The sequence below is a fragment of the Microcebus murinus genome, chromosome 6 (genome assembly GCF_040939455.1).
Source record: "Microcebus murinus isolate Inina chromosome 6, M.murinus_Inina_mat1.0, whole genome shotgun sequence".
In the NCBI taxonomy this organism is placed as follows: Eukaryota; Metazoa; Chordata; class Mammalia; order Primates; family Cheirogaleidae; genus Microcebus; species Microcebus murinus.
In genome coordinates this window covers 89,604,877-89,619,687 of record NC_134109.1, presented here as the reverse complement: position 1 = coordinate 89,619,687, position 14,811 = coordinate 89,604,877, and the positions used below count along the sequence as shown (strand labels likewise).

The window sequence follows — 14,811 nt, the reverse complement described above, 5'->3', positions numbered from 1 at the left end:
TCCAAGGCTTACAAAACCCAAAGTAATGATTAGTAACTTGTGGGTTTAGGACCTGGTGATGGGCTAATGAAAAGATCCTCTGAGGCAGGAAGACAGCTCACTGCCCACCAGATGGCACCAGATATGCTCAGTATTTGCAAGGGAATGCTATCATGAATACTTTTAACCTCTCTGTATTAGCTCCTTCTTTCTAAACAATTGTAAACAAGTTTCAAAATAAAAGTCACCTTCTCTCCCTGTTGCATGTATGAGATCAGTGAGAATCCCAATTTCTATTAGAAGAGAAGTAAGAAGCCAGGTACCCTGAACATGGGCTGCACTTCACACTCCAAAGCCTTTTCATGAGCTCCTATGAAAAGGACCCTCCGCTTTTCTTTCCTCCTCCTGCTCTGAGTCATTGAACTTTGCCTGTCTCGTGCTCTTTGTGCATTTCTCACACTTTCTTTCTTTGTTAGTTTTTCCTCTTCCTCCCAGCCTTTATTGCTAAGGGCTGTACTTTGAACCATCTGTTCCTTTTTCTATATTCATTTCTTTGAAAGACTCCTTTATTCTTATTTACCCATCTCTCACCTCAAATTCGAAATATCCAAAACCAAACTGAAGATCTTTCCCTTTGTCAAGTAATAAATGACAAACGACGCTCTGTGGCCCAAAAGCAGGGACCGGAATGAATGAATAAATCACCGTTCTCCATTCCGGCTCGGCTTTCAGACTTCTAACCTCCAGGACTGTGAGATTAAAACTGTGCGTTGTTTTAAGCCACTAAATTTGTGGTAATTTGTTACAGCACCCATAGGAGACTAATATAGCCCTCTTAGGATCGTGCAGCTTGGTTCTTTGTGCACCAAAATGTTGCATGAGTCTTGCTTCTTTCACTGTAGCATGGGCATCTTGAAGACAGGGCAACATCTTGGGTTTCTATCCTAGTCCCACTGTGCTGGACACGCATCAGGCTTTTGTAAGGCTTTTCTCAAGGATAACAGCCTTTTCAGCAGCTGTGTACTCACTGATGTAGTCAGATAGAACTCACTAGGAGAAGTTCTTCAGGATACAATAAAGTTTTAATGGATCGGAAAGCCACAGAAGTTCACGTGCAAAGCAGCCAGGATGGGGTGGGAGGAGGCAGAGGAGTCTCATGAAACCTATGAAAGTTGTTTTGTGTATTCAGCTGACCGTTTGCCTCTGTCTACAGCCAATGATGTGCACGTGTCGCCAGGACCCAAGGAGTACCTTGGAATGCTGGAATACAAGAGAGAAGACGAGGCCAAGCTCATTCAGAACCTCATTCTTGGTAGTGAAACCGGGAACTCTTGATTTGTGCTTTCCTTTTGAGAACTTGCACATCAGTCGATGCCAAAGTCCTGGGCAGGGCAGTTTCTTCTCTTCCCCCCCTTCCTCCATTGCTTCTTCCCCTAGCCCAGCGTTTCTCAGGCTCAGCACTACTGAGGGTAGCTCTTTGTTGGGGCAGAGAGGGGTGTACACTGCAGGATACTCAGCAGCATCCTTGACTTCTATTCCCTAGAAGCCAGGAGCAAGCCCTAGTCATGACAATAGAAAACGTCTCCAGATATTGCCAAATGTCCCCTGGGAGCCAAAATGGTCCTCAGTTGAGAACCACTGCCCTAACCATTCCCCAAGTCTAATCCTAGGGTCAGGGTGGAAGACACATCTCCTCCTCTTTGTGTCTCACAGAAGAGCCACAGTGGAAGCAGTTGTGACTCTCTGCTCCATTTGACTTCTGCTGAGACATTTCTTTGCGGGCAACGTGATGGGGGCTCCCAGACGTACCTCAGCTACAGGAACGTCCCAGTGTGCATGCTCAGGAGCTAGTGTCTTAAGACTGATCTCACTACACTGTCTTAAGCAGGACCTTTGGCATCATTCTCTAGGGGCAGGGAGACAATCTGCCTCCCTGTCAGCTGGTCCCAAGATCTTGAGACAGAAAGCCAATGCATAGCCTTACTTCCTCTTTTTCTGAGTGACCGCATGAGCACCCCTACCCTTTCCTGTCCACCCTCACTGCCGCACAACTGTGGGGGCCTCGTCTTCATTCCTCTCTGTCTTAATGCGACCATGGGGAGGTCCTTGTTTGCTTAGCTTGTTCTATAAAGTTTCTCTCCTTTCCCTTCACCCCCACGCTGTCTCTCTGCCCTTCTCTTCTACCCCAGGCCCGCCAGGCCTCTCTGCAGCACCGCTGGGCACCTGCTGGCCCTGCTCAAGGCAGCTTCAGATGATTGTTGACCTTGTATTCCGTCCTCACTAAAGAGACTGGGAGAGGGCTTCATTTCTTACATTGGAGGGTCTGAAATCCAGGGGCTTCACACCAGGAAAAAGTACAAATATCTGTCTCTTACTCAGCCTTTTAAAAAAGAGAAAGAACTTTGCAAATGAGAAGTAAGAGGAGCAGGTGGCACCTGTATATTTTTGCCAAGAGAGGAACCAGGCTGAATTCCTCAAAGACATAAAGCAGTCCCTGTGCAGTCAGGCACTGCATCAAGTACAGAACAGCAAACTCCTGCCCCCTAGTTCGAGGTTCCTTAGCAGGAGAGCAGACCTATAGCCGAAACCCTCATTGGCACCCTCTGCTGCAGACTTGAAGCCCCGCGGCGTGGTGGTGAACATGATCCCCGGGCTGCCGGCTCACATCCTGTTCATGTGTGTGCGCTACGCGGACTCCCTCAATGACGCCAACATGCTGAAGTCCCTCATGAACAGCACCATTAATGGCATTAAGCAGGTGGTTAAGGTAGGGAACCGCCTTTGACCTTGGCCCTTGGTATTATATCTACTTTTGGAACAGCTATGGAGATGACTGGGTGCCCATCCTGAACCTCCTGTCTTTGATGAGCCACATGATGCTTCAAACCAGCAGTTAGGGAAAGACAGATAGATGAGGATCTGTCAGTAGACCTCACAGGAAGACTACAACCTAGTTGAGACTACCCTCACCACTTCTGTTCCCTTAGGATGTGAGGCTACCGGCTGTGAGAGATAGATGTTCTATCAGTGTAACAAGCGTGAATGGTGAGAGATGGGAAGGAAGAAGAAATTACTCATCTCTTCCTTTGGCAATTATATAATTCTCTCTCATTATGTACTTTTATTCACCATTCACAAATGAAAACGAGCTGTGTGTTAGGTTAGTTACTTAGTAAGGCTAAACTATCACAGCTTTGAGATACCTACCACACCCCCAACCCACTTTCCCTAATATATAGTGATTTAAAGAAGATAGAGGATTTTTCTTCTCTTTCTTCCTTTCCTTTCCTTTCCTTTCCTTTCCTTTCCTTTCCTTTCCTTTCCTTTCCTTTCCTTTCCTTTCCTTTCCTTTCCTTTCCTTTCCTTTCCTTTCCTTTCCTTTCCTTTCCTTTCCTTTCTTTCTTTCTTTCTTTCCTTCCTTCCTTCCTTCCTTCCTTCCTTCCTTCCTTCCTTCCTTCCTTCTTTCTTTCTTTTTTTCTATTTTTTTTCTTTTTTTTTTTAGACAGAGTCTTACTCTCTTGCCTGGGTTAGAGTGCCATGGCGTCAGCCTAGCTCACAGCAAACTCCTGGGCTCAAGCAATCCTCCTGCCCCAGCCTCCCGAGTAGCTGGGACTATAGGCATGTGCCACCATGCCGAGCTAATTATTTCTATTTTTTAGTAGATACAGGGTCTCACTCTTGCTCAGGCTGGTCTTGAACTCCTGGGCTCAAACGATCTGTCCACCTCCGCCTCCCAGAGTGCTAGGATTACAGGCGTGCACTACTGTGCCCGGCCAAGGATTTTTATTTGCTCCATAGCAGTTTCATAATGAACCATCCAGGTTGGAAGGACGCTCTGCTCCACATGGTCATGCAGGAATCCAGGTTCCTTCCAATTTGCTGCCTGCTATTCCCTAAGACATTGTCCTTATTGGAACCATTGGACAAGCAGACAGCCAACGGTTTGCCACTAGGAGGAAGGGAACACGCCACGGGACATGGAGATTCTCTGTGTGTACAGTGTGTATATCCGACGTCACCAGCTGAACTCCTTATGAACAATCTCTTCATAGTGTGACATGTGGACAGTGATCAAAAATGACAATGACAAAGAACAGGGTTGTGTGAAGGCTAATGTAACAGTAAGATAAAGTTCATTGCTAATTTCCTTTCTAGCAGCAGCATAGTCTCAAAACCATTCTTAGCTTCCTGATATGATTTTTTTCCTGGAAGCACAGTAAGTGAAAAATGAATAAATAACTATAACTAAGCATTGAAGATTTTTTCTAAGCAGACCTGGATCCTTGCTCACAGGGATAGTTGCTTTGTATAAATAGCTGTCTGGTAATGCTTGGCTTGTTCTGGAATCTTGGGATAGCCAGTGTGGGCAAGTGCTTAATTAATGGATATAGAAATTTATTAGCCACAGTAAGTGGAGTTAGTACCAAACCTGCTTTCTCTCTCTCTAGGACCTGACCATCCAGTTTACAGTTATGTTAGCAAGTCCAAGTTTCTGGGTATCATGACCTACTGATCCACATGGGAAGGGAGCAATAAAATATAGATCCAGCATTTTTCATGCCCCTCCAAAAGAGTAGTAATGATGCTGGGATATATTTGAAATTTTTAGTTGGGGGAGGGCCTACCTCACTTTTAGTAAAATATGTATCCTGGAAGAGTCATGAGGAATTAAATCCTATTTTAAATACTCTAGGAAGAAAGAAGAAGAAAAGCTGATTTATGAGAGGTCAGAGTAATTCTCCCCTCCCCTCCAAAAAGTCTGTAACAAGAATCCATTATTCATCCAGAGTTAGGAGTTGAAAATTAGCATTTGTCTGGTGCTGGGGGCTTTATGGTCTTCACAGGAGCCACCAGTTTAGTTTTGGAAGGGGATTCCATAAATTGATGTTTTCCCTGTCCTCTTTTCACAAATTGGGTTTTCTTAAGACAGGACCAACCAGCATTGCAGTCCAGCCATAGGCACGTGGCATTTGCCTCATCTTGCTGCTCTGGAATGTTTAGCTAAATATTTATAAACCAAAAGATGCATGGAATGAGGGGTGCAAACCCCTTTCTCAGCTTTTCCATGGCTCCCTCCTTCTGCCTTTGTATGAGCCCAGGACCAGCCCCGTGCCCACCTGCCGCACACAGCGCTTGGGGCAGCTCACTCGGCCCACTCCCATCCTCAGCCACTCTTCCTTTCCTCCATTCCCCAGGCTGCCAAAATGCTCACACTAGTGCCTTCCACCAGTTCCCTTTGTCACTCCCAGCAATCTGGCTTCTACCCTGTCGCTCTACGAAAAGATCACCAGTAGTTCCTCTTGCTAAAACCAGTGATATTTATTTTTTTTTCTTCTTAAATTGACTGAAACATTAGCACTACCTCCTTGAAGCCCTCTTTTCTTGTTTTTCAAATCCTAGGATTTCCCCAGTTTTCCTCTGATCCCTCTGGTCACTGTAGAAGCCAGATTGCCTTCTTTACTTGTTCCTCCTCTTCTTGCCCCGTGAGTGGAGCTGTCCTCTTCACCTGTCCCTGATCTGAGCTCTAGTCTTGCCACCCTTTCCTGCAAGGGGTCGATCCTCCCTCGTCTCTGATGAGTTTCCTCAGCTGTCCTGCTCTCTGTCCTGAGCTTTGGAAGCCCAGCCTACACCCATCATTTGGGCACTTGGCCACCTATTTAACTTTGTCATATCTGTCTTCCCAGTTGGCATGGGAACTGTGGAGAGCAAGAACTGAGACATATTTCTTGTGCATTCCTGCCAGGCCTGCTTCAAGTTTCTTAATGAGTGACATGCCTGTACAGAAACATGTTGCAGACCGTCACCCACCATATAAATATAGACTCTTGTAATTACAGTGTAAATTGTTTGAAGTCCTTAGTGCATTAAAAAAAATTAATTTTGGCCAAAAGCTACAAGTGAACCAAAACAGGTAAGATACTCAGAGGCATGGGGAGTCACCCAATGCAATTTTGTCTTTTCTTATTTTTTTTAAAGGAACACTTAGAAGACTTTGAGATGCTATCCTTCTGGCTTTCCAACACCTGCCATTTCCTCAATTGTCTGAAGCAGTACAGTGGAGAAGAGGTACGCACGCTTACTGCTTTGTGTCTTGTGCTGACAGCCGGTCTGCCACCTCCTCATGAGCCACAGCTCCCCAGAGGGGTTAGGGATTGGGACAGCCAGCTCTGGGCACAGCTTCTGGCCCAACTGGCTTTCTGGCTTCCTCTTCACACAGGGGGCCAACTGCACAGTACCTGCTGGAATCCTGGGTGGGAGTATACACCATAGGCAAGAGACTTCTAGCAGGTTAGACCTTGGGCATGGTACTAAGCCTCCTAGGTTTCCTTTACTTGTAAATCAATAGGTAGATGAGATGAATTTTGGGATTCCTTCTGCTTGTGAAATTTTTAGTGTTATGACTCTAAACTATAGCTGTTAGTTCAATATGCCTGACTCTTCCCAACTGTTCTCTCTACATGATTCTGAATGTTCCTCCATAATCTGTAAAAATTTCTCCTTTGCTGTTCTGACTCTGCTTCCAGGGGCTGATGTCATGAAAGAGTGCTTTACCTTCATGTACTCACTGAGAAAAATTTCATCAAACTAAAATAACAAAGTGACTTTTAGGATTTTTCAGTGCTCTCTGAAATGATTGTACTGTTAATATTTTACAGTCCCATCAGCAGTTTGTATGAAGTTTCAAGTGTCTCCTACCTTTACCAACACTTGACATTGATTAACATTTTTATTATTTACCAATCTCATGGGCATTAAATGGCACCTTGATGACTTAAATTGCATTTATTTGATCACTAGTAAAGTCAAGCATCATTTTGTTTGCCTATTGGTCATTTGGGTTTCCTTTTAAGTTGCCTAGTCACATTCTTTCTTCGCTTTTCTTAGGGTTGATTTTTCTCTTATTGATTTGTAGGAGATCATTACATATTATGGATGGATCTTCTGATTTCCTTTATGAAATCCTTTGTCATACATAGATTTTGAATTTTGATTTCTTAAATCTATCAATCTTGTTCTTTTATGATTTGTGCCTTGTTCAAGAAATTCTTCCCTATCCTGAGATCATGAAAATATTCTCTTATTTCTAAACGTTTATAGTTCACATTTAGAGTTCATAGTTATGTTTTTACCTATCCAAAATTGGTGTCATTATTTATTTATCTCAAATTGATGTGTGAGGCAATAATTTCACATCTTCTTCCACATGGATAGCTAGTTGTCCCAATGGAAAGACGGTAAAATAAAATATGACAGTAATATGACTACTACCATAGAACAAAAAGTAAGAATTAGGTAGATAAAATCCAACCTCTGCCTAAAAAGAATACCAAAACAGGGAGAAGCACCCTATCATCAATTTAAGACGAACTGGCATCTGTGAGACATTGATAGAAGAATTTATATTTCGGCACTATTTATTTTATGATCCTTTCTTTACCCCCCTTCAGCCATGTAGAGAATGTTCTTTTTCCTGAGTGTTTTTTCAGTTACCATGTTTTTATTTCTAAAATTGCTCTGGTTCTTTTTCACTTCTGCCTTTTATCATAATATCCTATTCTTAATGTTTTCTTTTTCTTTTATCTCTTAGAACATGTTAAGCATATTGCATTAGTGTGCTCAGGCTACTAACAAAATACTGCAAACTGGGTGTCTTAAACAATAGAGATTTATTTCTCACAGTTCTGGAGGCTGGACGTCTGAGGTCAGGGAGCCAGCATGATCGGTCCCTGGTGAGGGCTCTCTTCCTGGCCTTCTCCCCACGTCCTCACAGGATCTCTCCTGGTGCTTGGGGTGACAGGGGCAGGGATACGAGGATGGGAGAGATAGTGGGCAAACGCTCTCTGGTGTCTCTTCCTATAAGGACACTAATCCTTTCGGATCAGTGGCCCACGCTGATGACCCATGTAACCTTAATTAGTTCCTTAGAGATTCCCATCTCCAAATGCAGCCATACTGGAAAGTTGGGGCTTCAATATATGAATTTTAGGAGAGCACACACATTCAGTCCATAGCATGGATTTTAAAATATTTCAAATGGGTCTATACCCTATAGTTATAAAGTTCTGAGTCTCATTTATTACATCTACTTATTTCTTACGGAAGTCTGTTTGCTGGAGTGCTCTGCGGTATTTTCCTATGAGCTTCCATGGGAGTTGTTCTCCACCTAGTCTCTAGGTTCTGGAGACGATGTTTGTAGGGCAGTGGGCCGTGCAGTGGCAGTATGATGACCGAGATTGCACAGGAAATCAGTGCTGTTTTTTCTTATAGAAAGTAATGCTACCCCAAACATCCGGACCTCATTTGAAATAAATCAGACATTAAGGTTTAAGATAAAACAATGATAGTATTCATAGAAGCCGATTATAATATTACTTTAATTTCCTGCATGTTTATATTATTCTAATACTAATATGTTCAAAACTACTTTTAGGAATTCATGAAGCATAATAATCCACATCAGAATAAGAACTGCTTGAACAACTTTGACCTTTCAGAATACAGACAGATTCTCAGTGACGTGGCTATACGAATATATCATCAGTTCATTATCGTAATGGAAAATAACATCCAACCAATAATAGGTAAGAAGAGAATTGGTGACCAAAAAAATATGTATAGGAACATTGAGACTTTTTAAAACATGAAACTTGGTGTATGGAATGTGTGATTATGAGTAACAAAGTTTAAAAAGCCAAGGAAATATAATTACATCAATATCTACCTTTTGATTCTTTGCTTGCTTAAAATGATTCCATAAATAGTGGTACACTATTGGTAGTTATTTTTCTGTAAGGATGATTCATCCTGAAGAAAAAAGTTGGGAGGAGGAACTTTCGTTACTATTTATGTGATGTATTTCTACTTCTTATGTGGCTATTCTTGGGGCCTAGCCAAGTAGTTTTGAAATCCTAAGGTCCCATTCAGATTCTTGTATGCTTTCCTTAATTTTCTGAAATGTAAATGCCATGGGCTTTAAATGGTTCCAGAACGTGAGTTACCATGCTAAGCGGCTCTTTTTCGTGCGAAGTTGAAAGAAAAGCTGCTTCAGACCTAGAAGAGGAGCTACTGCCCTGCTCTGGACAGCTGTCCACCCCCCCCCACACACCCTGCTGCTCCAAATCCTTGACTCTGTTGCTTTCCCTATCACAGCTACTGAATCTTGTAGAAAATTGTCCCATCTCCTGAAGCAGACACGTGAGAGCCGTGGCAAACGCCCCCTTTTTCTCTGCAGTGCCAGGCATGCTGGAGTACGAGAGTCTGCAGGGCATCTCCGGCCTGAAGCCCACGGGCTTCCGGAAGCGGTCATCCAGCATAGACGACACGGACGCCTACACCATGACCTCCGTGCTGCAGCAGCTGAGCTACTTCTACAGCACCATGTGCCAGAACGGCCTGGACCCCGAGCTCGTGAGGCAGGCGGTGAAGCAGCTCTTCTTCCTGATCGGGGCGGTCACGCTCAACAGCCTCTTCCTGCGCAAGGACATGTGCTCCTGCAGAAAAGGCATGCAGATAAGGTAAAACCCAGGACTGCCTTAACGTCCGAGGCCACACACGCCTGGCCCTCCCTGCTGCAGCCTCAGACCCCCACCTGGGCCCGGCTGCTGCGGGAATGTGCAAGGTGACTCATGGTGCCCCAGAGGTGTTGGCCATCTGGCACCTGGACCCTACTCCCATCACACCGTACCATGCTAACTTGACCATCTGGCCTAGTGGCTTTAACCGAGAACTAGGAATTGTGTATTTTAAATTCTAGCCCTCTGTGGTTATCATACACTCACCCAGTTTATAACCACCTTCTCTGTGACTAGTACTGCAGGCAGAGAACACAGGAAACAAAGGAAAAATGATAGGGTTCCTGCCCTTGAGAAGCTTAAAATAGCTAAGCAATAATTCAAGGCAGAAACTAGCAGTGCAGGAAATGCTTCAGAAAAGAGAGATATTGCAGACAGGAAAGTTGGGTAAGTCAGAGAGTTGTGTGTTGAGCGATTAAGGAAAAGGAGAAGAACATTCCAGGCAGGGGTTGTGGCCAGAGGCACATCAGTGGGACTTAGTGAGTACCCCTGCTCAGGCTCCATCTGGGTTAAGAGATTCTTCCGGGGAGCAGCAGGACCAATGTCGAGAGGTAGGCTGGGTCCAGACTGGGATACCAGGCTAAGGCATTTGGAGTTTATCCGGAAGATAAGGTAATCCACAGCTTTGAGGTGTGTCAACTCTCTCTCTCAATTGAGGAAACGTGCACCTGGAGCTTTTATTGGAATTAACACTGATCAAGCAATTAGGAAACATGTAATATGGGGTAGATATTTAAGATTCTTATAACACGTACAGGAGTGTTATGCCCGTCTGTGATAGGAGAACCTAGGGCGGTGATGATGGTGATGATGTAAGAGAAGGTGACAAAGGAAATATCTTAAGCTAAGAAATAAATGCGAAGCATGCATTATACCTTTTTAGCACTAGTGAAACTTGGAGTTGGACATTCCCAGAAACCAGGCTGGCAAATCCCCACACCAGCGTGTGGTTTTCAGATACGAAGGGGTATTCAGAAGGACTGGCCTTTGGAGATCTCTTTCTCTTTGTTGCAAAAGGAAAGAGTTCTGTTTATTTCACAAGCTCCAAGCAAATGCCTTGTAGCTCTCAGAGGTAGGTTTCAGCCCGATTTAAAGTAAAGCCATGAACCTACATGTACCACCATAGCCTTTGCTAAACTTAACTCTCATTCCATCAGGGGGTCCCCCAAGATGTGTAGGGACATGAGGGAGACTCAGAACTCTAGACCTTAGAACAACTTCTTCGAGGACAAGCAAACATCTGCCCCAGAGTTGCTCAGTGCTTTTTCCCTTTTCACCAGTTGAAAGTGGCCACGAGAGAAGTAATGCCTTTACAGTTCATGTGCTCTGGGAGGCACGTGCATGTTAGAGGCATTGGCTTATTCAGATATTTATTAAGTGCCTGCCATAAGCAAGGCCTACACAGGATTTGAGGTGGCTTTACAATGAAATCACGAGCAATAAAATAATAAAATATGAATACAAGTAGAAAATCAGCACCAAAGAAAAGAAAGATATAAATCGTGGACAGAGTAGCTTGAAAACTGGATGCTAGGACAAAGAGCAAAACACGATGAGCTCTTTGTTTCATAGGGTATGGTGAGGCAGAACAGCTCCTGGGAAGATACAAAAATTTTCCTAGTACCTAATTCTTTTTTGTTCCTAGTCACGAATTGCAAAAATAATGCCTCATGTGGAACTCTATCTCCTAATTGCCACGCTAACATTTTTGCAGCCAATTTCACTGTGGCTGCTTTGCCCATTGTCCCAAGGAGACAATTCTGTTAGGGACTAGAATAATGGGGCCCAGATAAATAGGTTGCTTTCTGGCCTGAGGGATTTGGGGGAGAATAGGAAAAGCAATGATTTGGGTCTTAAAGAACAGATGGGATTTCAACACTTCAAGAATTACAGGAATGAGCACAGGCTGAAATGAAGGGAAACCAAAAGCAGGGGGTGGATGGAGCACACCAGGAGCGATGGGAACCTGGAAAAATTAGGAAGAGAACAGAATGCCAGGGTGAAAATTACATTCTTAGTCCCTCTGCAGTGGCAGCCAATACGGGCTTTTTTCTTCAGAAGGTTTAAACTATGAATTCGATTTCTTTAATAGCTGTAGGACTATCCAGGTTATGTATTTCATCTTAGGTGTGTTTTAGTAGTTTGTGATTTTTAAGAATTATGGTCATCTAAGTTGTTGAGTTTATGCACGTAGAGTTGTTCATAATATTTCCTTGTTATCTTTTTAATTTCTTCAAGATCTGTAGTGCTATCACTCTTCCATTCCTGATATTAGAACATTTTCAGCCACTGTTTTTTTCAAATATTTTGTCAACATCATACTCTTTTCCTTCTACTTCTAGAACTTCTGTGATGCAAATGTTAGCTCTCTCATTATTGTCCTATGGGTCCTTAAAGTTTTGTTCATTTTACTCAGTTTTTCTTCCTCTGTGCTGTTCAGATTGGATAATCCCTGTTAGTCCCTTCAAGTTCAGTGACTCTCCTGTCATCTCTACTTCTGCGACTGAGACTCTTCAGTGAGTACTTTCATTCCTGTTACTGCATTTTTCAATTCTAAAATTTCCATTTGTTTTCTCTTTATATCTTCTATTTCTTTTCTGAGACTTCATATTAATATCTTTCCATTCATTGCAAGAGAGTTTATGTTTGCTTTTTGAATCATTTTTATGATAACTGCTTTTTAAAGTCTTTGTCAGATTATTCCAATATTTGTGTCATCTCAGTGTTGACATCTGTTGTCTTGTTTAATGTGAATTGAGATTTTTCTGTTTCTTCATATGCCAAGTAATTTTTAATTGTGTTCTAGACATTTTTAATATTATATTCTGAGGCTCCAGTCTAGATCTTTATATCCTATGGAAGATATTGATATTTTTTTCAGGTAAACAACCCACTTGGGTTAAGGCTACAAGTTCTGACCATCCTCTATGTATTGTGGTCCCCGTGTGGGTTCAGTTTCCAGAGTCTTCGTGGTACTATTTGGTGCTGTCTCATATGTGTGACATACACGGGCCAGTCTGGAACTTGAATGGTGGTCCAGGTCATACATAGTTCAGTTCTCGAGGTCTGTATATGCTGTTTAGGGTCAGATCCATGCACAGACTCAGGGATAAGCCCAGTAATTCATAAAGAACTTTAGGAAAATACTTTCCAAGCTTTCCTAGGCTCCTCCCTTTGCACAATATCCCTGGAACTTTCTGGTCCCTTTTTGGTCCTGCAGCCAGAAAACTGGAGCTTTACATAACTTGCTCTGCAGTGCACTTCCTGCAGTGTCCCCTCCTGGGGACAAATGGTGGGAGGGCAAAGAGAGAATTAAAGCAGCGAGCTCACCTGTCCTCTTGAGCCACAGCTCCTCCAGTTGGAAAGGAACTTTTCCTTCTCTCCAAGTCTCAGGCTCCCATTGGCCCCCATTGCCAGCGCGGCTGCCACCATGTGATTGTTTGGGACCTGAGCATGAAAGAATGAAGAAAGGAGTGGGAAGAGCAGGGCATTTCCACCATATCTCTGAGCATCAGGAGGCCCTTCCCTAGCTCCTAAAGCTAGAGCCAGGGGGCTTCTCCTGGAACTCTTTGTTGATGTTGATGCTCACTTCTGAGTTCCAGGCCGTGTTGAGGTCGGGCCGGTGAAGAGCAGAGGGAAACGACCGGTAAACACACTTTCAGTTTGGAAGTACTTCAGATTCTGGTCATCGTCCCCAGTATACTTACGACTGTTTACTTTTCAGAGTCCTTGAATAGCTGCCCCTGCGTTCCATCCAGGGCACATAGCTGCATGGAGTGGGGGCAGCAGGGTGGAGTGTGTGCTTACGCCAGCCCACCAAGAACCAGAACTCCCTAGCACTCTGGGAGGCCGAGGCGGGAGGATCGCTCAAGGTCAGGAGTTCGAAACCAGCCTGAGCAAGAGCAAGACCCCATCTCTACTATAAACAGAAACAAATTAATTGGCCAACTAAAAATATATAGAAAAAAATGAGCCGGACATGATGGTGCATGCTTGTAGTCCCAGCTACACGGGAGGCTGAGGCAGAAGGATCGCGTGAGCCCCTGGAGTTTGAGGTTGATGTGAGCTAAGCTGACACCATGGCACTCTACTCAGGGCAATAAAGTGAGACTGTGTCTCAAAAAAAAAAAAAAAAAAAATTCTTTAAAAAAATAAACAAAAAAAAAAGAACTGGAACTCTGCCATGCATTTTTGAGTGGGAGAATTAACATGCTCAAAATTCAGATTTAGAAAGGCCTATGGCAGGATCAAATAGGGTAGATTAGAAGAGCTAAGATGGGAGGCCCATTGGAAACCTATTGTGATAAAAACTAATAAGAACTCAAACTATTGGGACAGAGTGACAATGCAAAAGAGGGGGAGGGGAGAACCAAGGCAAGGGGAGTTGTCTCACACGTGTGGCCTCCCTGTGCACTACGTCACGTCAGCACCACTGTCCCAGTGTCACACCCAGAGTGAAGACACACACAGGGAGTTGCGAATCGGGAAGCTCAGAGTTGGGACTGACCCTAGAGATCACCTAGCTCAACACTCAATTTTTTTTTTTTTTAGCATCTTCATTGATTTGTCATTTACATACCATAAAGTTCTCCCATTTAAAGTTCAGTGGTTTTTGCTATATTTACAGCATTGTTGAACCATCACCATAATGTAATTTTTTAAATATTTTCATCTCTCCTAAAGAAACCTCATACCATCAGCAGCCACTCTCAGCCCTCCACCCAACTCCCTACCCCCAGCCTAGGCAACTACTAATATATTTTCTTTCTCTATATATTTGCCTATTCTGGACATTTTTTTTTTTTTTGAGACAGAGTCTCACTCTCTTGCCTGGGCTAGAGTGCTGTGGTGTCAGCCTAGCTCACAGCAACCTCAAACTCCTGGGCTCAAGCGATCCTCCTGCCTCAGCCTCCCGAGTAGCTGGGACTACAGGCATGCGCCACCATGCCCGGCTAATTTTTTCCATTTTTGGTTGTTTGGCTAATTTCTTTCTATTTTATAGTAGAGATGGGGTCTCGCTCTTGCTCGGGCTGATCTCAAACTCCTGAGCTTAAGCAATCCTCACGCCTCGGCCTCCCAGAGTGCTAGGATTACAGGCGTGAGCCACTGAGCCCAGCCTATGCTGAACATTTTTAAATAAATGGAAACTTAAAATATATTCTCTTTTGTAGATGGCTTTCACTTACATAATGTTTGGGAATTTCATCCACGTAGCAGATATCAGCATCTCTCTCCCTTCTGTTGCTGAATAATATCCCAT

The 14,811-nt window shown here is 43.7% G+C and overlaps 1 protein-coding gene across 1 annotated transcript in view; it reads left to right on the top strand.

Annotated features, from left to right (window-relative positions):
* MYO5C (myosin VC) overlaps positions 1-14,811 on the top strand; it is a 92,072-nt gene that overhangs the window by 72,815 nt on the left and 4,446 nt on the right. The window contains exons 34-38 of the mRNA XM_012763454.2: positions 1,193-1,291; positions 2,592-2,746; positions 5,956-6,045; positions 8,411-8,561; positions 9,212-9,494. Coding sequence (XP_012618908.2) covers positions 1,193-1,291; positions 2,592-2,746; positions 5,956-6,045; positions 8,411-8,561; positions 9,212-9,494 — 778 coding nt within the window. The remainder of the gene's footprint in view (positions 1-1,192; positions 1,292-2,591; positions 2,747-5,955; positions 6,046-8,410; positions 8,562-9,211; positions 9,495-14,811) is intronic.